This window comes from Microtus pennsylvanicus, chromosome 11 (genome assembly GCF_037038515.1).
Source record: "Microtus pennsylvanicus isolate mMicPen1 chromosome 11, mMicPen1.hap1, whole genome shotgun sequence".
Taxonomy (NCBI): domain Eukaryota; kingdom Metazoa; phylum Chordata; class Mammalia; order Rodentia; family Cricetidae; genus Microtus; species Microtus pennsylvanicus.
Genome location: NC_134589.1, coordinates 102,483,857 through 102,508,101, shown reverse-complemented (window position 1 = coordinate 102,508,101; position 24,245 = coordinate 102,483,857). Strand labels below are relative to the sequence as shown.

The window sequence follows — 24,245 nt, the reverse complement described above, 5'->3', positions numbered from 1 at the left end:
GCCTAAAGGTGAAATGGTCTTTCGGGGTTCATGACTCATGAAAGAGTCTGCGAGACATTCTGCAGGACACAGCAGATAGTGACTGAACTGTCTTTGAAATTGCCTGCTTCATGGAAATGTCTACTGGATACTATGGGCCTGAAGGCTGAAGATGGATGCCCCAACGGTACAAAAGAACTTTGGGTGACTGTCCAGGCAACGAGATGTCTCTGTCATTTCTAGAGTTTTCTTATTTCTTGTTTACTTAGGTAGTATTATATCCTTCTGGAGTCTTTGATGGAGTTGAAGAATGAATAGATAGTTATAGTTTTCCATTGTTATGATAAAAGATAAAGTAGATATAAATATTGTAACTGTAATTCTTGCTTGATAACTGTTTTGCTATATGTAATTTTACTATGTTAAAGTTAAAGCCTTCCTTTCTTTTGTTTAAACAGAAAAAGGGGAAGTGATGTGGGAGTGTCATATCAATCTGTTGATTTCATTGGTTAAGCAATAAAGAAACTGCTAGGCCCATTTGATAGGCCCACCCTTAGGTGCATGGAGTAAACAGAACGGAAGGCTGGGAGAAAGAAGCTGAGTCAGAGAGTCGCCATGGTTCTCCCACTCCAGGCAGATGCAGGTTAAGCTCATTCCTGGTAAGCCAGCTCGTGGGCTACAGCAGATTATTAGAAATGAGCTAATCTAGGTGCGAGAGCTAGCCTAGAAGAGGCTAGATAGAAATGGGCCAAGCGGTGTTTAAAAGAATACAGTTTCCGTGTAATTATTTCGGGTAAAGCTAGCCGTGGGGGCGGCCGGGTGCCGGGGACACAGCCCCGCCGCTCCAACTACAACACCACACAGATAAAATAACAGTGATGTGCTGAATACCAACCCAAACATATTCTGGATGTTGAGTACAGGCATGTAAAATTCTCATGTGCCGGTGTGTGTCCCTCTGTGATTGGTTCTTTCATTTAACATAATACTTAGATCCATCCATATCTAGCTGGTGCAGAACCCCTTCCTTTCCAAGGGCAGCTTTTTGTTTCTGCATTCAGATGCTGTGCACACAAGGGCCGCTTTTCTGTTAGCCACGAGATGCTGTTTGCATGAACAGGGTAAATGATGGTATGTGTGTTATAGAAAATATACATGTTTTAATTCTTTGTTTCAACCTTTTGTTTGTTTGTTTGACTGATTTAAAGATAGGGACTTACTATAGAGCCTAGGCTCCAGAACAACCCTGCTGTGTCAGCTTGTGAAGTACTGGATACTGGGTGTGTACCACGACAGCCCACTTCCTGCTTTCAACTCATTCATCCAGAAACAGAACTGCTGGGTCACTGGTTAAGCTCTGTCTTAAACATTATTTACTTAGTTTCTGCGTGTGCATGCTGGTGAAGGACGGAGGAACATTTGGGAGATAGCTCCCAATACCTAGCAGATTACAGGGACTTAATGGCAAATGCCTTTTCTCACTTCAGCCATGGCACCGGCCTAGTAAAACTGTATTTGTAAGACACCATTTTCTACAGTGACTATGTAACTACATTATGTCACTACAGTAACAATGGACAAGAATTGCAGCTTCTCCACATACTTGCCAGAATCTGGTGCTTTCTGAGTATGTAAGAGCAGCTTCTGGTTTTTATTTATGTTTATTGATTTCTTATGCTAGGTAGGTTGTAATGCATTTATTTCCATTGTCTATAAACACGGTTTTGAAATACCAGAGATCATCACATCTTATTGGCCACTTGTGTATTGTATTAGGGTCACTACTGCTGGGATGAAACATTATGATCAAAGCAAGTTGGGGAGGAAAGGGTTTAATTAGCTTACACTTCTATAATGCTATTTACCACTGAAGAAAGTCAGGACAGAACCTCAAACAGGGAGCTGATGCAGAGGCCTTGGAGGACATGTTTACTGGCTGCTCATCACGGCTTGCTCAGCCTGCTTTCTTATAGAACCCAGGACCACCAGCCCAGGGATGGCACCACCCACAATGGCTGGGCCCTCCCTGGTAAGTCACTAATTAAGAAAATGCCCTACAGGTTTGACTACAGCCCAATCTTATGGAGACATTTCTCAACTGAGGCTCCTCCACTAGGATGACTGTAGTTTGTGTCAGGCTGACACGAAACTAGCCAGCACATATGTATTCTTTGGAGAGATAATCAAGTTTTGTACCTATTTTCAAAAAGTGTTGTTTATTTATGAATGTCCAGAGACAATCCTTCAAATACTTTTATCCTTTGGGTTGGTTTTTTATTCTGCTGATAAGATTCATTGTACAAAACTTTTTAATTTTGCTGAGTACTAATTATCTCTTGTTGCCTGGGTCTTGCACTCAGGAAAACGGGGACAATGTGAGGTCAAGATGGTTTCTTCCGTGCTGTCTCCTAAGTCTCTCCCCGTGTTACAGTCCACATGTAGGTCTTTCTCATTGTGTGTTCATTCTGTGTAGGATAAACGCAGTCTTATTTTCTCAAATATGTATAGATTTCCTTAGTAACACCGTATTCCCTGCACTAAGTGATCTTGGTGTCTCTGTCATGGAACACGTTGTCATATACATGAGGACACTTTTTCTAGGCTTTTATTTCAGTGGCTCTGGTAGATTCCACTTGTCTGTGTGTTTATTTTTATGCTAGCACCAATTATTTTGATTTTGATGGCTTCATGGTAAATTTTAAAATCAATATATCATGTGCATGTATGAAACTGTCAAAGAAAACAATCTAATTATTAACTTAAAAAAAGGTGAGGCTGACAACATTATATTCTTTTAAATTTAAGATGGTTTTGGTTTTCAGGACCACTTACCAGGTTATTTCAGTAGTAATCACTGTTTGCTAGGGCTTGTACTGAATCTGTGAACTGTTTGAGATCATGTTGATTTCTTAAGAGAAGTCTTCCATGAACTCCATGTTGTAGGGTAAAAGGGCCAGCCAAAGAAACACACCCTGGCCTTGAAACCAGAGCCAAAGAAACACACACTGTTCCTGACCAAATCGTAAAGTACAAATACCAGTCAAATCTCTGAGTACAAAACCAGCCCATCTCTGAGCATGATGCAGCCAATCTCTGAGCTTGTTGAAACTCAGGGATTGAAATCTGACCAATTCCCACTCTGAAAATCACCCTGGAAAAACTCTGTCCCTGAGAAGTCCTATATAAGCCCTGTATCTGCTCAGTTGGGAGCTGCCTTTTTCCACCCTGGCAGAGGCAGCTGCCCTCCTGGATTCTTCCCTCCCTATAAATCTTTTGGATGAGGTTTGGCTGAGACCTTCTTTTGGAGGAATATAGCGGAGCAGGGAAGTAACAACTTTTCCCATTTCTTGGAGCCACAGTGGAGAAGAGCAGAATGGTAAGAACTTTGCTGGGGAAACTCCCCCTGCCGGAGCACAGGTATTGCACTGGAGAAACCTTTCCCTGGAGCAGAGCTGTAAGTGGCTATGCTTTAGGGTAACTTTGTGTTGTTCCTTGGCTCCTAACAGTCAGGATCCTTTCCATCAGAGCTGCAATGCTTACAAGTCTGTCGGCTGACTCTTTTGTAGTGCTGTCCTGACTTCCTTCTCTCTTTCTGTATAGTTTTTAATGCATTGTCTTTGGTTACTGTGACAAGTGTACAACATTGAGAGCTGTAATTAAGACCAGCTCCAGTCACATCGGAGATGTTGCTTTATGGCCTCCCGGACCGGAAGGCTCCAGTCCTTCTGTTTTGGTTTCTTGAGTGTGTACTCATCCCCAGCTCTCTTCTGTACTAGCGAGAGCACAAATTGTTATAAACCAGTTATTACCACAGATTTATAATTTTAAAAATTCTGTATAAAAATAGAAGTTATAAATCAAGGTTGCAATATTTGCCTATATATTATTATTGAACTAGTTAGTTTGCTATTTTTAAGCCCCTCAAGGCATATGAGTACCTATGCCCCTCCCCTGAGGACCTTCAACTGCCAGGTTCCACTCAGAGAACACTCTGTAATTGCCCTAACAGCCGGATGAAGCTCCCACCCTACAAATAGACTTGAAACCCATTCAATCCCCACCCTGGAAAGCTTCACAAAAGTTCCAGCCTCCCCACAAGAAACTATATAAACCTTGCCTTTTGCTCAGTTTTCTGCTGTTTCTTACCCAAGCAGAGTCAGCCACTTTCCAGTTTCTTTCCCACTCCCAATAAACCTTTTGTGTGAGTTTTGTTGTGTCACCGGCATGACTTTGTGGTATTTCTTGGCTACTAATTGCCAGGTGCCTTTCCATCTGAGTTGGAGCATTTACACTATTACTATGACAAACTGCCTGAGACAATCACTTTAGTTAAGGGAAAAGGTTTACTCAGTTGATGGTTTCACAGGTGCTGTTACTGTGGCATGAGACCGTCCTGGTAGATGTGTATGGAGGAGATGGCCCGCTACCTCGTGGTAACTTGGAAGCAGGGGAGAGAGTAGAAGAGTGGACACGGCAAACAGCTTAGCAGGGCTGTTGGTTAACAGCTCCTTCTTGAAATACTAGGCTTTGGGAGCTCACAGAAGGCTAGCAGATCATGCTCATACGTTGGACAGCATGGTGATGAACTAGATAGAGGACTAAGAAACCCCGAGAGAAAAGTCTGCAGACAAAAGGGGCAGTAACCCTTGCACCACATGTAAAACCACTGCTCATGAGCGGCTTAAGCATTAAACAAGCTGCACTCCATTTACAGTGCATCCTCTTTAAGGATGGAATGAGTTCTAAAGCTGAGAATTACCTAGCGGGGATCTCTGTGTTCAGTTCTCACTGTTCATCTGTGGTTTCAGCGACTATGCTGCTTTCAGGCCCATGACGGGAGAACTACGGTGCGGAAAGGAGGGCGGAGAGGCTGGGGACAGACAGACTTTCTCCCGCCAGGCCTCACCTCCTAACAGCCCATTTGGCTAGGAACTTCTGATGAACTCTGTGCCTTCATGATCCACTCAGCTCTCAAGCCCACCAGCTGGCAGCGTTGCATACACAGGCCTTTGGGGGACCTTAACAATCTCCTAAAGTGTCTCATTCATTAAGTCAGTAAATATGTGTTGTGTGTTGGGCTTGTTTATTCTGTGTTTCTATAAAATAAATGCCTATCTTGTAGTCTCAGAACTTGATATCTGGCGAGGAGAAATATGTTAAGGTCCTTTCCCTTGAAGGAAATGGAAGAGTAATTATATTTAGGTAGGTAAATATTAATAGATTTTACATATGCGTTTAAATGTGAAATACCCTTCATGAGCCCCCATGCTTAGTCCTGAGTAGGTGGAGGTATCTGGAGGGTTGTGGAACCTTTAAGAGGTGGAGACTTACTGGAGGAAGTGGGTCACTGGGGGGTCATCCTTGAGCTTTTATAGGCTGGCCTGCTTCCTAGTCACTCTTTTCCAGACTGCAGTGCAATGTGAAGAGACAGTTCTCCCGTTGCCATGCCTCTTCCTGACACACTACAAGCCAAAACAGACCCTTTCTCCTTAAGTTGCTCCTGTCAGGTCTTTGCTCACAGTCATGAGAAAGGGAACCAAAAAAAAAAAAAAAAAAAAAAAAAAAAAAGAAAAGGAAGAAAGAAAAAAAGAAAGAGAAGTAAGAAACCTGAAACCTGGAAAAGCTGGGTGTGGAGGCAGATACAGGCAGATCTCTGTTGAGTTTGAGGCCAGACTGGTCTACAGAGCAAGTTCCAGCTACACACAGAGAAACACTGTCTTAAAAAACAACAAAAAGAAACCTGGGAAAATACAATAAAGTTCAAAAATTGTCAAAATAAAAGTTATCAATTCTAGAAGATGAGAAAATCTGAGACTTTACTGACATAAGGCTTACTTCTGTACTTCATTGAAAAGCTGACAAGAGAACAGACCCAGACAAGGTTACTACAGCACTACTGAGGGCCTCCTGTTCTCAGCTGCCAGGCTCGCGCAGACACACGAGCACACGTGTAAGAACCACACAGAGGCTAGACACTGCCTGCAAGGCGACACGACTGTGGAGCAGGTGCCCAGTGCTGCAGTCACCCTGACGGCAGGCGAGGCTCAGTGCCTCCGTGCAGGAAGCAGGCTGAGGCTCATGTGCGCTGCTCTGGCAATAAGCAATCTGTCCTTATTCTCTGACAGACATTGCCATTTCCCTCCACGGGCGTCACAGTGCCAGCCTGGCAGGACTGCCTCTGGTTAAAGTTTCTCACATCACATCAACTTTCATGAGCAAAGAAAGGGCCTGGGTGTGACTGAGAGAATGGTAATCTCTCTAGCAGGGAGAGCCTCTATGGTCCTTACTTTCCTTGTTGCTATGACCAAATACCTGCCTAGGAGCTGAGGAGGAAGGGGTATTCTGGCTCACAGTCTTTAGAGACAGCCCATCATGGTGGAGAAGGCACAGCAGTGAGAGGCTACTTGTGTATATCTGGTGGCAGAACCAATAAACACCTGGCTTCTTTCTGATTTATCCAGTGGGACCCATCCACGGGGCGGCACCACCCTGCGCGTCCTCTCTTCAGCTACACAGCTCTGGGAAACACCCTCAGCAGATGCTTTCTTGCTTGGAGCTCCAACCTGATTCCAAATCTAGTCAACCAGATAATAAGGATCAACCATCACAGCCCCAAGTAGCCATTACCAGGGGGTGGAGGTGACAATCCTGTTACCAAAGCTACAGCCACGTGAAAGCCTGTCTTACAGCTTGACCTACTCAGACATAAGCAGAAAAGTAACTCAGATGGCTAAGAAAAACTCTTTTCTAAAATTTATTTACTTACACACTTGGCATTCTTTCTAGGCCTACTTTTAAAGCTTAAGCCAGGGTGAAGCAAGTTGTGAGAACACAGTAGGGGCAGGCCTCCCTTCTCTCCATCTGCTCAGAACTCAGTGTGTCACACTTCTTAACCCTCAGTTTTGGCCGGGCGGTGGTGGCACATGCCTGAAATCCCAGCACTCGGGAGGCAGAAGCAGGCAGATCTCTGAGTTCAAGGCCCACCTGGTCTACAGAATAAGTTTCTAGACAGTCAGGTCTTGAAAAAAAAAACAACAAATAGTAAAAACAAAACAAAGAAACTTCAGTTTCCTTCCAGGTCCTGTCTCAGCAACGCTGAGCCTGGACAGAAGATCTGGACCATCACTGCCCATGCCATCTGCCCTGGGCTTCTATCGCTGTGAAGAGACACCATGACCACAGCAATTTTTATGATGGAAACATTTAATTGGGTAGATTACAGTTTCAGATGTTTAGTTTATTACTGTCATGGTGGGACATGGCAGTATGCAGGCAGACGGTGCTGGAGAAGGAGCTGAGAGTTCTACATCTTGATCTTCAGGCAACATGAGGTGAACTGTGACACTGGGTGTGGCTGGAGCACAGGAGACCTCAAGGTCCATCCCACAGTGACACACACTGCTACTCTTTATGAGCTTATGGGGCCCAGATACATTCAAATTAACACACCAAACATCTACAGATTTTCAAGTCATTCGGAAAGCTTAATTAAATCAGACTTTATTGAGCACCAAAAGCTAGACTAGCGTGTGCACATTAGAACTATTAAGTGAGAGCCAGTTGTGCACTTTTACAGTGTCTGACTCACAGGCAGGAAGCATCAGTAATTTCAGATTTTTCTTCTGGTAAAAATATTGTCTTGACACAGTCTGCAAGAATGTTAGGAAGGTCTTACCTGGGCCGGAGTGTTCGCAGTCCCAGGAGGTGGTGAGGCACTGACTTTTGGCTCACTGGGGGATGCTGCTGAGCCCTGAGACTCCTGGCTTGCTGGCTGGTCTGGAGACAAGGCATCGCTGCTGTCTTCATCAAATGAGAACTCCCTGTGCATGTGGGGATAGTCCTCCTTCACCACCCCTGCAGAGAGAACCCCAAGGCTGACTGAGAAAGGGGAGTTTTAGAAGCTGCTTTAAAGTTTGGCTCTTCCCAGACGGAAGCACACTGCTACAGAACTGGAGGCTGTTCTAGCAGGAACCACAGTTTGTCTGTCATGTACTCTTTGGGGTTTGATGTTTTTCTAGCCAGATCAAAGATTTCAGGTCTAGCTAGCAGCTGTGGGAAGGGCAGGAGTGCTCTGCTGTTGCTTTTGTTCCTGTGGTGCTGGGGATGGAGCTCAGGGCTCGGTACCAGCAGGCCATGAGGTCAGAGCACCAGCACCGCTCTGCAGCCTGGCCGGGAGGGGAGGCTTCTCAATGACACTGGAGAACACCGCAGCAAGATCCAGGACGCAGGGCACAAGCCTGTTCTTTAAAACAGAAGCAGCACGGCGTGCCCGCTCACAGAGTCATATTTAAGAAATGCTTGGACCTTATTCCTTTAAACCTCCAACCTGGAACCCAAATGTGAAAACAGAGGAAGCGGAGGGAAAGTGAGAGTGTTGTGCAGTCTGCATGCTAGCTTCCATTTCAAGGGACACTTTCCTTACCGTGGAGGCTATCTTCCCCAATGTTTCAGAATTCTGTAATTACAAACTTCCTAAACTTTAGACTCACACTAGCTCAGTATGAAGTCCTCAGGAGTACGAGAGCTGTACTAGTTAGTTTTTCAGTTAGTATAAAACAAGCAAAAGCAAAAATCCCCAACAACAACAACAAAACTGTGCTGAATGAGTATCATCCTGGCCATCCGCTGTGTGTTAGAGTGGGCCTGGGTTCAAGTGACAAGAACAGAATGAGCAGCACAAGCCAAGTGTAAGAGCAGGTGAGGAAGACAGATGCTACTTCTCTTCAAGAGTGCAGGAAATCCACAGGCCATTCTCCTTGCCTGTAAAGCTTATTACCTTCCTAGATAGACATAATGAACAGCCTAACAATATTAAACAGTAGAAATGAAATGGTACAATACAGTAATTTATCTTAGATGTGTGATAATGGTATCAGAAGTCACTGACATAAAATGGAAATCCATGCTACTGGCAGCAGAGGCCATTTTCTAATCTATAACAAAACAGTTGCAACAAAATAGATGTTTATCAGCTTCTAGTTAACCAAGAAAATAATGCCCTTGCATTTTAATCAAATCTGTTTTATTTAAGACTCCTGTGAAAGACAGAAACTGTTACTCTTGCCTATAATTGCTTCCTTGACACTCGAGTCCACAGGAAGAATGTTCTTCTCCACCAGCTCCATGGGTCCAGGCCTTTGAGCGATCTTCTCGTTCAGGTCGTCTGCCAGTCGAGCTCTCTTCAGCTTCATCTGCGTGGCCTGCAGAGACGGCTCTGCAAATGTTTCTGCAAGACCAAGTGTAAGCTTTAACCATGGCACCTATCAGGCCAAGTAACTGAATTGAACTACTTTAACAGGGTTACACTCTGCAAGGAGAGAGTGACTGCTCAGAGTGTGTGGTAGATTCTGTTTCTCTCAGAGCGGGCAGCTACCTGTCTATGCGATACAGAGACCCCAGGGTTGAATGATCATGAACTGAAGCTGGAAATGGGAACTAGCACCATCTGCCTACACCAGGAGGGCAGGTCTGTCTAGAACAAGCTCTACAAGTGGACAGTTCTCATTTGGCTTCACTACAAAGACAGTTCCTAGAAACAGAGGCACTAAATCTTAGGATAGACGTTTCCTTACTTTCTTCAGTGGGAAGAGCTATAATTAATATTCTCGGGCCGACTGTATCTCAGGGTCAGTTATCATTGTTAAGAATTTGAGTTTATTTTGGAACAAACCCCTCATTTTACACAGAGTTTGTGGTGTGCAGAACCACCAGCTCATACACTTAAAATGACTGAGTTGCTACAAAGGACATGAAGCCACTGTAGCTCTCCCAATGCTTCTGCTTCCTGTCAGTTGTTGCCTAGAGTAAGCCATTAGCATCACCTCCCATTGTCTTGAGCTATGTTTTTGCTAGTTTAAAAATATGTGGTGAGCTATGACCCCAAATTCTGCGTTGATTCTGAGCTCTTATGAGATGAAGCACACAGAACTGTACAGAACACTGTGTGCAGGGAAAACAGGATCAGACAGTCAATCATGTTGCTGGGTTTTTGTTGTTGTAGTTTGTTTTTTTTGATGCTACTGGGAAGCTCAAAGTAAGAGAGCCTTCAGTCTCACTCCCTTCTCCCCTTAACACCTTAAGTGAGAGCAGCAATAAGCCTGCAAGGGAAGTCTTCCCAAAGTAGCCTGGCAGGTTCTGTCTGTCTCACTTCTGCCTTAACTCCATGAAGCTGAGGCTCAATTTTTGCTGTTGAATTTCAGAAAACAATGTAGACTCTAACCTGCCAAATATGCAATTCAATTAAATTTGGTTAATGTCAAAATATATGAATAAAGTAATTCAAAAATTAAAGATGATATATTTTTTCTCATTCTTCAGATCTCAACTTGAGAATGCATGTTTCACTATAGACTCTTATATTAAGAATATGTGTATGGATGTTTTGCTTGCATGGGTGATATGTCCCATGTATGTGCTTGGTGTCCATGGCAGCTAGAAGAAGGCATCAGATCCCTTGGAAATGGAGTTACAGGAGGTTGTGAGCTGCTTGACATGTGCATTCCAACCAAAAAGTGTTCTCTACAAGACCAATACAACATGCTCTTAATTGCTGAGCCATCTCTCCATCCCCCTGGCCTTTCTTCCTTTTTTCTTTTCTTTTTATAAAAGAAAAACATGGGTAGGTGTATTTCTTTTCACTTTAATTCTATTAACGATATCTTCTAGAGTCAGAAGGCAAATATAGACAGCACTGTATACACACACACACACACACACGCGCGCACACGCACACCACATGTTCTTTGTTGTGTTATTTAGTGGAGGGCTTGCTCAAGTCGATGATCCCTGAAATCTGTAGTACTCTATCCTAATACTGAATCTAAAAAGTTCTTTAGTTCAGGGAACCTCTGAGAACACAACCCATGGTGGAGAAAGGTAACATCTCTCACCTCCTGCTCAGGACCAAGCAGGTCACAGATAGGAGAACACACTCTTCAGGTCTGTGGAGCCCAAGATGGTACTTGGCACTTCTTCAGAGCACATTCTAATACAGTTATCAATCTGTGTCCTTTCTCAGTCATAGCTGCCTGGCTGTTCCCTTTTCTGTCTTCCCCTGAAGCATGTGGTGCTCGAAGGCAGGCAATTTTACCTGCTCACTACTGGGCCCCTAGTCCCTAGCACTGGACCAGTGGATGCACAGCCTCCTGAAGAACTGCACCTTTGGCTGTGTCTGAGCTACCAGGCTGTTGTCCTGCATGTGAAAATCATCTTAATCTGTCACTAGGCCTGGAGAACACAGGCTCTTTCTGCCCCACACTGTCTCTAAATATCTGCAATGTTTCTAGATTCTCCTTAAAGCCTAACACACTCGAGACTGTTCAAAGGATCAAGCCCTTGCTCTTGCTTAGTAAATCAGTCACAGAAGCAGAATGAAGGAGAAACACAACTCTGGGAATTTCTGATGAAGATGCTGCCTTTCAGAAGGGCATCCATGTGAGCCATGTATTCTGAAGGCGATTAGTAATAGTCAGGTCAAGACCATTACAGAATGAAGTAGCAACACAAAGGAGTAGGGACATGTGAGGGCATCATTTTGAGTAAATATCAATGAGACCCAAGCTGTCAAAAACCTAGGGCTAGATGTGCACTGTGTGCACTGATTTAATGACACCTCTCTCTCATGATAAGAGAAGTCCTATGGACCAAAAAAGTCCTTCTAGGACAGTACAAGTCAAACTTAGGAACCAGCTCATCAAGTGATTGCCTAGAGTGCAAAGGTTCCCCAGGTGTCAGGTTTTGAGTCTTCACAGTGCTATCCAATTTAAAGGACGTCTGCCCGTGGGGTAAAAGTTACTAAGCTGGGAACAGACGGAAATGGTGGACCTCACGCGGACACAAACCTTACCTTCTAAGCTGGGAACAGAGAGAACTGGTGGACACCACGCGGACACAAACCTTACCTTCTAAGATGTGCATCCTGACCAGCTCAGAGCGGTCGGGGCGGCTCCGGATCTTGTGCTTCAGAAAGTTTTCAGTCTTTAAAAAAAATGTTGTTCATGATTTATTGTAGCTTTATATTTTCTTCAAAAATAAATTAAAAACCCTTTTTTGTTGTATCTTTGAGAGAGTAACCAGAAATTAGTGCTTAGGAGAACTATTATCTTAGCATAAGACTTCAATGTAGCCTTCAGTATGGTCCAGGGGTTTGACATGTATTGGTACAAAATAACTACTTTACAGAGCTTTACAGTGAAACTGAGAAAAGCTCAAAATTTTAAGATGAGCTTTAAATAAACATAATATTTAATCCCTTTATATGAAACCAATACTTAGAAAAGTAGAAATTTATTTAGATACTAAAATTCTTAAAAATAATAATATATTTTATTTGCGTTCTTAGCACATTCTCTAAAACTGCACTCAACACCCAAACAATAGGTCTAGGAGCTTGTTACTGCTTTCTGGACAGTGATAAGAAACTCCTATAACACTCTATTTTCCTACTGCATTAACAGATCCCTTCCCCCGGCAAAACAGAAAGAATGGACACAATGGCACTGAGCACGTATGTGACATGTGCCCACAAAAGAACCACTTTCAAGAACGCAGTTGAGTGTAACATGTTCTTTATTTAGCTGTGTTCTCAATCCTTCAGCAAATGAACAGTGACACTGATCCACAGGGAAATCAGCCAAGGACCTTCAAAAGCACATGGCTTCCATGTCTTTCTGCAGGGCTAATAAACAGCAGAGGCACTTGCCTAGTCTGTCCGTTAGACTCTGGTTTTGGCCTAGCCTGCTTTCTTATAAAACCAAGGACCAGCAGCCCAGCCTGCCTATATCAGTTATCAGTCAAGAAAATGCCCTACAGGTTTTTCGGTTTGGTGGGGACACTTTCTCAATTGATCCCTCTTCTCAGATGATTCTAGCTTATGTCAAGTTAATAAGAAGCCAGTCAGCACAGCCCTGAAAACAGATGAACTAGTTACTTTTATTTGTTTCTTACTTTATGGGTATTTATGGGAGTGATATATGCACATGTGTACATGTGTGAGCATGTCCATGTAGAGTGTGGGGGGGTAATGCATGTACATGGGGGGTTAAGACATACATGTGTATGTGCATGTAGAGTGTCGGGGGTAAAGCATGGACATGTAGGGGGATAATACATTATATGTATGAGCATGTGCATACAGAGTGTGGGGTCAATGCATGTGTGAGCATATGCAAACAGAGCGTGGGGTCAATGCATGTGTGAGCATGTGCAAACAGAGCGTGGGGTAATGCATGTCCATGTGTGAGCATGTGCATACAGAGTGTGGGGTCAATGCATGTGTGAGCATATGCAAACAGAGCGTGGGGTCAATGCATGTGTGAGCATGTGCAAACAGAGCGTGGGGTAATGCATGTCCATGTGTGAGCATGTGCATACAGAGTGTGGGGTAATGCATATATACATGTGTGAGCATGTGCATACAGAGTGTGGGGTAATGCATGTATACATGTGTGAGCATGTGCATACAGAGTGTGGGGTAATGCATGTTTACATGTGTGAGCATGTGCATACAGAGTGTGGGGTAATGCATGTCCTTGTGTGAGCATGTGCATACAGAGTGTGGGGTAATGCATATATACATGTGTGAGCATGTGCATACAGAGTGTGGGGTAATGCATGTACATGTGTGAGCATGTGCATACAGAGTATGGGGTAATGCATGTATACATGTGTGAGCATGTGCATACAGAGTGTGGGGTAATGCATGTTTACATGTGTGAGCATGTGCATACAGAGTGTGGGGTAATGCATGTATACATGTGTGAGCATGTGCATACAGAGTGTGGGGTAATGCATGTGTGAGCATGTGCATACAGAGTGTGGGGTAATGCATGTCCATGTGTGAGCATGTGCATACAGAGTGTGGGGTAATGCATGTACATGTGTGAGCATGTGCATACAGAGTGTGGCGTAATGCATGTATACATGTGTGAGCATGTGCATACTGAGTGTGGGGTAATGCATGTATACATGTGTGAGCATGTGCATACAGAGTATGGGGTAATGCATGTACATGTGTGAGCATGTGCGTACAGAGTGTGGGGTAATGCATGTATACATGTGTGGGCATGTGCATACAGAGTGTGGGGTAATGCATGTATACATGTGTGAGCATGTGCATACTGATTGTGGGGTAATGCATGTATACATGTGTGAGCATGTGCATACAGAGTGTGGGGTAATGCATGTACATGTGTGAGCATGTGCGTACAGAGTGTGGGGTAATGCATGTATACATGTGTGAGCATGTGCATACAGAGTGTGGGGTAATGCATGTATACATGTGTGGGCATGTGCATACAGAGTGTGGGGTAATGCATGTATACATGTGTGAGCATGTGCATACAGAGTGTGGGGTAATGCATGTATACATGTGTGAGCATGTGCATACAGAGTGTGGGGTAATGCATGTATACATGTGTGAGCATGTGCATACAGAGTGTGGGGTAATGCATGTATACATGTGTGAGCATGTGCATACAGAGTGTGGGGTAATGCATGTATACATGTGTGAGCATGTGCATACAGAGTATGGGGTAATGCATGTACATGTGTGAGCATGTGCGTACAGAGTGTGGGGTAATGCATGTATACATGTGTGGGCATGTGCATACAGAGTGTGGGGTAATGCATGTACATGTGTGAGCATGTGCATACTGATTGTGGGGTAATGCATGTATACATGTGTGAGCATGTGCATACAGAGTGTGGGGTAATGCATGTACATGTGTGAGCATGTGCATGAAGAGCACAGAGGCTGATGTCAGGTGTCTATTTTCAATTTATCTTCAGTTACTATGGTGGTTTGAAAGAAAATGGCCCCTAAAGGGAATAGCACTTTTATTAGGTGTGGCTTTGTCAGAGTAGGTGTGGCCTTATTGGAGGAAGTTTGTCACTGTGGGGGTAGGCTTTGAGGTCTTCTTAGCTCTAGCTACTCCCAGTGACATAGTATACTTCCTGCTACTTATGGATCAAGATGTAGGACTCTCAGTTCCTTCTCCAACACCATGTCTGCCTGTACACCAACATGTCCCAGCATGGTGATAATGGACTGAACCTCTGGACTATATGCCACCCCAATTAAATGTTTTCCTTTGTAACAGTTGCCATGGTCGTGGTATCTCTTCACAGCAACAGAAACCCTAGGGTAGTTACTGTTTTGTTTTGTTTTTTTTATCTTATGGGTATGTGTGCGGGGGCAATGCACACACATGTGCACACTGTGAGCATATCCATGTAGAGTATGGGGCATGAGAGCGTGCATGAGAATGTTGGGAGAATGCATGTACATGTGCACACGTGTGAGTGTATCCATGTAGAGGACAGAGGCTGGTGTCAGGTGAGCTCACCCAGTTGGTAAGCCTTGCTGGTCAGCAAGCACAAAGGATCTTCTTGCTTCAGCCTCCTCAGTGCTGGGATCATTATAGGTGTGAGTTGCCAGGCCTAGGCTTGCTTTATATGGGGGCAGAGTTTAAACTCAGCTCTGTGGCAAACGCTCTACTGACTGAGCCATCTCTTTAGGCAGAGCTGATTTTAAAAGAACAAATTGAGTTATCACCTACTTTCTATACCTCACAGTTTGTGCTATCTACACCGTACTTCTTGTCACCCACTTTCTATACACCTAAAAATCCATCTACCCCACAGTGCGTGCTATCTACACTGCACTTCTTGGAGAGAATGTGTGCATTCTAAATCAATATATTTAGGAATATTGGCGCCTAGGATACAACTGAGAAACAAATATTTTTTAAAAAGTGAAAGTACTTACTCTGGCTCGCTCCAGGCTTTTTATCTGCTCATGGAATGCTGCCGGACTCTTCAAAGCTGTTAGGAAGAAAACAAATGGTTTCCACAGCATAAACAGCACCATATCCTAGCTTGCCGCTCTAACCCCGGCAATGCACATCTGTGCTGACATTTATTTACAGTTCCTTTACGAAACCCCTCCAAAATGTGAAGACCTCACTGTTACCCAATGAAATGATGTAGATCACAAAGAAAACAGTGGACATTCCAAACAGAGCTGCTGTATAATAACTGGTAAGTGCCAGGCTGGACCAATCCAAGGCCTGGGGACTTCCATGGTCTTTGTTCATAGTGCTCATACAGGCTGCTAGACAAAACCCATGTGGCCCTGGAACTTGACCATGGGGACACACAGCACTCATTTATTCAGAACTCACAACCGCAGGACCTTGTGGTGAAGCACAGTTAAGACTGCTGTTGGTCTCCCAAATAAACTTGCAAGGTGAGTATGAGCCCCAGCATAAGATGTGTGCAAGTCCCTGAGGTCATATAGCTAAATGCTGGCCAAACTGAGATTTAAATCTTGTATTCTAAATTTAAAGGGTTATGTTCTTTGTATCATGAGGGGATGTGGTATTTGTATTTCAGCCTATCACCTTTGAAGAATCTTGATTTGTGTACATCCAGCACTGTCTTGCAAGAGCAGCACGTGAAAACCATGGGCACAGGCCAGTGAGTGGGAGATAGGATCAGGCTTCCCTGTGAAGGTTGCCTTGAGCATAATCTTTTAGTTTGGTCCTTTGGACACCACAGAGGCTCCCAGGAACCTATCCCTGCCAGCATGGCTGAGGACCAGCTCTCTACACCAGCCTGGGCTGATCTAGCAGCAGTATACCTTAAGCATCATTATCTGACGCTATTGATTAACCGGCTGGGGGAGGACTGTGGTGGTGGAGATGCCTAGTAGATTTTCAAAGCAGCTTTGGGTGACCACAGCTGGATTTAAAGATACTTAGATGACTAACAGTAAGTAGTCTATAAAAGCTTCATGGATGACAAAAACTGCTAAACAAACAAAACATTCCTCATCTTCATTAACTGATAAATTATTTCTGGGCTGGAAATGAGTTTGTTTGTTTGCTCTGTAATTTCTAGTGGTTTAAAGTGGGATAAATTAACTTCTAGAAAAGTTAGCTTCTAAACAAAGTCCAGCTATACAATTTCATGGTCTATAGAAAACAACTATTCTTCCCTCTAAAACTCCCAAAGCCGGCGGTTAAAGGTAAAGAAAACAGTTTAGATAAATATTCTAAAATCAACTCTTATGAATTATGAATCTCTTGAAGGAAACAAGTATACTCAGGGCAGAAAGACCAAACTAACTAGCTGTAAATAGCTTTCTGTCAGTTGCAAATCCGAGATGCATGCAATCAGGTAGATCACAGCCCAGCACCACAGAGAATGACCTTGAGTTACTTCAGGTAGAATTCTGAAGGTCATGAGTTAATGGTATCACATTACTCTTACAGGTCTAACCTCAGATGTACCAGCAGAGTTCAAAGTTTGAACAGACATTAAAGCCCACAGTTAAGAATGCCACAGGGAGGCTAGAGAGATGGCTCAGAAGTTAAGAGCTGGCTGCTCCTCCAGAGGTTCTGAGTTCAATTCCCAGTAACCACATGGTGGCTCACAACCATCTGTAATGAGATCTGGCGCCCTCTTCTGGCCTGCAGGCACACATGCAAGTAGAACACTCACTCATATACCTAAAATACATAAATAAATCTTTTGAAAAAGAACTTTACAGTGTCTTAAAGACAGTCTTCATTACTGTAAAAGTCAAGCCCACTTTTAAAAAGATGTACTAAGGGTTCTCCTCTTAGCGGGGCCATGCTGTCACCTGGCTCTCCTCACAGATTAGCCCTCGCGGAAACTACAAAGAGATCAGTCCCCACACACCAGAGACAACAGTGACTAGGTCTTACGTGGCATGATGCCCTGGTCCACTAGCTGTTCTCTTGTCCTCCTTTGTTGCAGCCTCAGCTGGAGCACTGTAGGAAGGAAAGAGTGTATTAGCAGCTGTAGCCCCAAGTCCTGCAGTTCCTTTACTAAACACCCACTGTATTATCTAACCAGAAGGAAATCAATTGGGAAGCTGAGTGTGGTAGCCATGTCTGTAACCCCAGCTCTCAATGTGCTGAGACAAGAGGGCCACTGCAGATCTGAAGCCAGCCAGGCTGCAAATTGAGTTCCAGATATCCTGAACTACAGGTAGGGTGAGGTCTTGTCCTAAGAAAGGAGATAAGAAAAGACATTACTTGGCACTAAGTTGTAAAAAAAAAAAAAAAATTTGTGATTCTGCTTGCTGGTGAATTCTGAATTTACTTAGCAATTCTTTTGTTTAGTTAATAATTTGAATTTATGATGAATGCTAGGCATTTCCTATTTAAATACTTCACACAGTACTCAAGCAAATTGGTAGTTAGCTTATACATAATGACTTGTTCAAAGGAAATCTCATTCGGAGCAACATATGAGATTCCTTGAATTTTTCTATGTTAATAGTAACAATTTACTTTAAGAAAAGACTGGCTAGTTTGGAAGGACTTCTCCACCAGGAAAGAATTGGAAAGAAATAGTTTTAGTGATACCTGAATAAATATAAATTAGGCCAGAGAGAAACTTCTAAGTTATGAATTTTAATAGTCTTTGCATAAACACACAATGGCTCTTGCCCTACAAGCACTGAGAGAGCTATAATCAACTGGTGTCGCTGTTCACCACATAGTAATTGTAGGATTGTAGAAATAAGGCCCACATCAGGAAATGTAGACATCCAGTTTGTCAAATTAATTTATTCCTTCCCCCGATTTTTCAAGGAGATTCTTTTTACAGCATCTCTAGTTATTGAATTTAGAAAACAAGTCTATTTAAAAAAGAACACAGCAAGTAAAACAGAAACTTTTTTCCTAGTTATTTTAAGTTGTTTTGCTTTTATTTTCAAATTATGGTTAGGATGACTAGGGGTGTCCATAAACCTTACCAACATGCTAAAACAAAATATGCATGTATCTCTAATGGTGAGGAGAGACACGGTGGACAAAAGGCAGGAGACCCTACGTGCCTCAGGGAGCACAGTCCTGCCTTAGGTTGCACAACTGCCTGAACTGCTCAATGGCTCTTACAAACATCTTATCAATGCTAGATGAGACCTGAACACAGGAATGTGACGGGTTTGTTTATGAGCCACCAAGTTTTACTGATACTGCATTTAGAGTGTAAAAAGTTGATAAAACTGCGACAGTAAAAGCAATTAAACAGCGTGCCTGCGTCTGACACTAGCATTTCTCAGGGATAGAGAGGCTAAGGTGGGTCACAGCAGGGAGGATCCCAAGGAACAAATCAGGGTGTCACTCCAGCTCAGAGGGTCCTTGTCAGCAGCAAGCAGTGTCTGTTCCTCCTTCCCAGGGATCCTCAAAGAAAGGTCACAGAAGCAATAATGGCCCCTTAAAAAAGTAAACCCCAAACATAACACGTAGTTAGGAGACACTGAACACTACACTTTCTGCATACTGACATCAAGGCATCAGCAGTTATCCCGTCAGCAAGCTTGTGCTTCACACTGGTAACTTCAGGACAGTCTTGGGTACAGCATATCTGCTGCCGTGCGGCCAGCACACAGAATGGATGCATGCCATTCTGATGCATTCCTCGGGCCAACACTCCTTACTGCAAATGCACAGGAGTAGCTCCGTCCTTCAGTCTGAGGATAGCAACCTGATGTCTAACAATTCCAATCAAATCTGACCCTATATACTCTGAGTGAAGGCATGACTCCCTGGACTCTCCCAATTTCAAATACTAGTCCCTAGCCTAGGCTATTCATACTACAACATCCTCCTCAGATTTGAGTATTTGTCTGATTCTTCCACAAAATGCAGGAAGGTGACTTTATTTATGATTACTGCTTTCGTATAAAGGACACAATTAAGAAACAGATCAATGGAAGAGATGCACAGGGAGGGGTCCTCTGCTGGGCTTCCAACCTTCCTCTTATTCCATTTGTGCCTTCCTGGAACTAAAGGTACCCAGAAGTCATCAGGGGCGCCCTGCTACCTATCATCTAATGTACTCCAGATGTTTTCATCATTGACAACACTGAGTAGCCTGACAGAGGAACTGAGGACAAGATCAAGGCTCATAGAAGATACTTACTCACCCCCTCCTCCTGCCACCTAGGAAACCATTTTAGGAGCTGTGTGCCAGGAGCTAGAGGCAGAGAATAGATAATACATTTCTCATACCACAGAGAAGAGGCACCAACCACCAATTTTAAAAACAAACACCACACACAAGTCCTGTGTTTTTCACCCAGTTTCCTAGATGGCCAAAATAAGCAACCCCTACACAGCCTAGGTCATTCTGCCTAAGCGGAGCAGATGACTTAACTGATGTTCTCAAAATTCCCTGTCTAAGTTCCCCTAACGCGAACATGCACAGCACTGCTCTAAGGCCTCTGCTGTATGCACTGCTGGAGGAGGCAGACTTAGAAGCAGTGAGTTATGTCTGTTGGCCGCCTAGCTCCTTTACCCTGTCTATACCCAGAGGGAGACAGTAAGGGACACACAATATCTAGTACACAGGCGCAGGTAGACAGGGGCATAGGCCAGTTGTAGTGCTTGGTGGACATTGGCTGAGGAGGGTGGGGAACACAGATACCTCAGTACACTGCAAATCTTGGTGAATTTGAAAATACTACTACCGAATTGGTTCATATTACACACGACGGGTGAGGAGCAGTGAGGTCAGAAGGCACTGGTTATACAGAACCACAAAGCATAGACTGGTGACTTTAGAAAAGAGCAACTTCCTTTAGTACTCTACTCGCCAACTTAGTAGGACGCACAGCACAGAGCACAGGCTGGCAGCCGGGTGCAGCACACTGGGCCGCAGAGGTTGGGCAGAGTGTGTTCATTGGTACTTTTCAGGGAGTGTGAAAGGAATCATGGAGCTTGAAACCTTGACAACAGAAGATGTGACTTTTCTGACCACAGAGCTGTCAATGGCTGTGGCCGAGATGCCTGACCAGGAAGGTCCCCTGCAGGCGTAAGTCGCAAACAATGCCAAACCAGTTTGGAATTATGATTAATAGGGTGGTATTTATTTAAAGGAGAAAAAACTTACAGATCACCGTCCCAGACAACAGTGCTCTGCGCAATCAGGAAGGAGTCTAGTCCCCGGAAACGAAGCAGGAAGCGAAGAGAGCGAGAAGGAAAGTGGTCGCTTTTTTAAAGGGAGAGAGACCACGCCCCAATGGGCTGGTATCTCAGCGGCTATAGGCTGGAGGAGCAGAAGGACCTCCCGAAACACCTCCCCCTTTTGTTTAAGTAAGAGAGTTCTAAACCTACTATGAAATTATATACAATAAGTACAAATATCCTATTCTAACTAGCTTAGGTCTTGTATAATAAACAACTTAGCCAACTCATGAGAGAAAAGTAACTACATTTATATAGTCTTCAACCCCATCGAAGATCTGAGAAGGGAAATGATGTTACCTGGGTAATTAGCAAGTTCAGTAAGACAACTTCCAAAACATGCAACAAATCACAGAGACAACTAGCTACCTGGGCAATCACCCAAAGTCACGTTTGCAGCGTTGAAGCAACCAACTTTGGCTAAGGCCTAACATAACTGACATACCATTTTCAAAGGCAAGCAACTTTTCAAAACTATCTTACCCTGTCTTGGCAGGATATGACAGTCCTGTTTTATACATTGATGCACGCTCAGTATCTCTGTCAGTGGTTAAGGTATGGGCATTTCTTTGCCCAAAGGCCAGTTCTGCCAAAAAGAAAGGCTCCAGGTGGAGTGTCTTTGGTGCTCAACATTCTCTCGGGAATAGAGCGGTGTTGCCAGGAGCAATTGTGTCTCACTATCACGAAACTCTGAGTTAGATTAAAGGCCATTTTCTACAGATCTTTGAAGAGGTTGAAGATTATCTATCTATACTGAGTATAATCTCTATATATCTAGAAAACCTGATTAGTCTAATTATAAATGACAAACTTAGATGACTACTAATCTATATAATTCTCAATATCTATCTAACTTAAAGACTAAGACAATAAACAACTGTGTAACAAATGAGGATAATGACCTCCAAATATAAACACTGTACAAATATACATTGCAATATGGTAAATATATATCAATACACAAACATTATATAAGTATCTTAATCAGAGGTAGAAATGTACACTGCAATATGGTAAATATATACAATATATATATATCAATACAATATATGTCAATACATAAAAAATGTTTTAAACAGAGGTAGAAACATGCATGCATACAATAGTCAATATAATTTAACTTTGTATCAATATACAAGAATCAATACCTATATATTTGTCTAAAAACAGTAACTCACAATTATAAATCTAATATCCCATCATCCCTCTTTTTTTTCTTTCAAAATGATACCTGAGCTTATAAAATTCTTCCCCCAACCTCCCAACCCCTAAATGATGTCCCTAAACCCAGGGGCAAACTTTACTGGGAGAGGGGACGTCGTCCTCTAGAATTACTTCCAGCTGTCATGGGGGCAACGTTCTTTGTGGGGGATTCTGTGAAAGTAAAATGATGGTTAAATTTCAAGATCAATGTCTTTTAAAATTGCAAATAGTCTCTGAGTATTTTGTGGAGGTCTGGCCAGAATGTTGTACAAGATGTGCACCATTTCAGCTAACCAAGTTGGGATCGTCTTGTGCAGCTGGTAACCAAAACAGGTCTTGTAGTAGCGCTATCAGTATCATGACGTCATATCAACCAGGTGGAGTTGTTGTTATGGGGCCCCATCTTCTTCCTGGAAACTTCAAATGTCACTTCAGGAAAAACTCATTGTTCATTGTGAAAAACTTAAACATTAATCATATAGACATATATACACATACATATATATATATTCAATGAAAGGCATGATAGATATATTCAATGAAACGTATGATAGATATGAAGAAAAGCAAAGATGTTTTCTAAACTCATATTTCTTTCTGTCCCATATCATGGCTCTTGACATGAGACAGAAACTCCAGAAACTCTGGGTTTTTCTCTTACTAACAGGCTTAGAGTTGGAGAGGGACTGAGCCAGAGTCCAACTTCAAAACCAGCTCTATAAATTTAGAAATATGGTTTAATATATTTTACTTACACAACCTATTCAGTTTTCTTGATATTTCCTATTGGGCAGGTATTTTTCCATCTGTCAGTATCCAAACATCCAGGGTTCCTTGAATTTTTCAAAGATGAGTGTTTTCCTGTGGAGATAAGAACTGAACCCTGCCCCCCATTTTATATGTTTTTCTTACCACCTGTATGAACATCATCATTGTGGATGAGTTGTTATTTCTCCTTTCCAAGAGGTTTCTCCTCTTCAAATCGAAACTTTATTAATTTTGATGGTATCCACAATTTTTCTTCTCCTGTGGAAACAAGAGCAAAACCCCTTCCCCAACGTAGCACATCTCCTGGCTTCCATTGAGAGGTCAGCACATCTTTGAAATAAATCGGTTGATTTAGTTCAGCAGACTTTTCCATTATCTAATGTCTTTCTGCTGCTGTGGTTCCTTTCGCATTAGCGTTAAGAAAATTAAAGGTTAATAAAGCATTATGTAATCTATTTCTGGGGGTATTTTTGGTCCCTTTCTATTTGTTCAGCATATCCTTTATAGTACGATTTGATCTTTCTATAACTGCCTGACCTGTAGGATTATTTGGTATACCTGTAATATGTTTTATATTATAATAATCAAAAAAGCGTTTCATTTTCTTAGATACATATGCTGGACCATTATCTGTCTTTATTTGTGCAGGTATACCCATGATGGCCATAACTTCCAATAAATGTGTGATTACTGAATCAGCCTTTTCTGAGCTAAGGGCAGTAGCCCATTGAAAACTTGAATATGTGTCTATGGTGTGGTGTACATATTTTAATTTACCAAATTCCATAAAGTGGAACACATCCATCTGCCAGATTTCATTTCTCTTAGTACCCTTTGGGTTACTCCCTGCAGGCAATGGTGTTTGATTATAGAAAGAACAAGTAGGACATCTCTTTATAATGTCCTTAGCTTGTTACCAAGTAGTAGAAAATTCTTTCTTTAGGCCTTTACTATTGACATGATGCTTTTTATGAAATTCTGAGGCCTGCAACACACTTTCAATCAATAATTGATCAATCTCAGCGTTACCTTGTGCTAGAGGACCAGGCAGACCTGTATGGGACCGGATGTGTGTTATGTACATTGGACAAAGCCTGTTCCTGATTATGTCTTGTACCTGGATAAACAATGAAGTCAACTCTGTGTCATCTGGTATAAATTCAGCGGTTTCAATATGCAAGGTAACTCTTTCTGCATATTGTGAATCTGTAACTATATTAAGAGGTTCTTTAAAATCCCTTAGCACCATAAGAATGGCATATAATTCTGCCTTCTGGACAGAATTATAAGGGC

At 42.9% G+C, this 24,245-nt stretch overlaps 1 protein-coding gene across 9 annotated transcripts in view; it reads right to left on the bottom strand.

Annotated features, from left to right (window-relative positions):
- Mrtfb (myocardin related transcription factor B) overlaps positions 1 to 24,245 on the bottom strand; it is a 172,178-nt gene that overhangs the window by 38,046 nt on the left and 109,887 nt on the right. For all 9 annotated transcript variants that reach the window (XM_075942067.1, XM_075942070.1, XM_075942064.1 and 6 more), the window contains 5 exons: positions 17,709 to 17,774; positions 15,746 to 15,801; positions 11,880 to 11,955; positions 9,044 to 9,205; positions 7,655 to 7,833 (listed from right to left, as the gene is read on the bottom strand). In XM_075942067.1, coding sequence (XP_075798182.1) covers positions 7,655 to 7,833; positions 9,044 to 9,205; positions 11,880 to 11,955; positions 15,746 to 15,801; positions 17,709 to 17,774 — 539 coding nt within the window. The remainder of the gene's footprint in view (positions 1 to 7,654; positions 7,834 to 9,043; positions 9,206 to 11,879; positions 11,956 to 15,745; positions 15,802 to 17,708; positions 17,775 to 24,245) is intronic.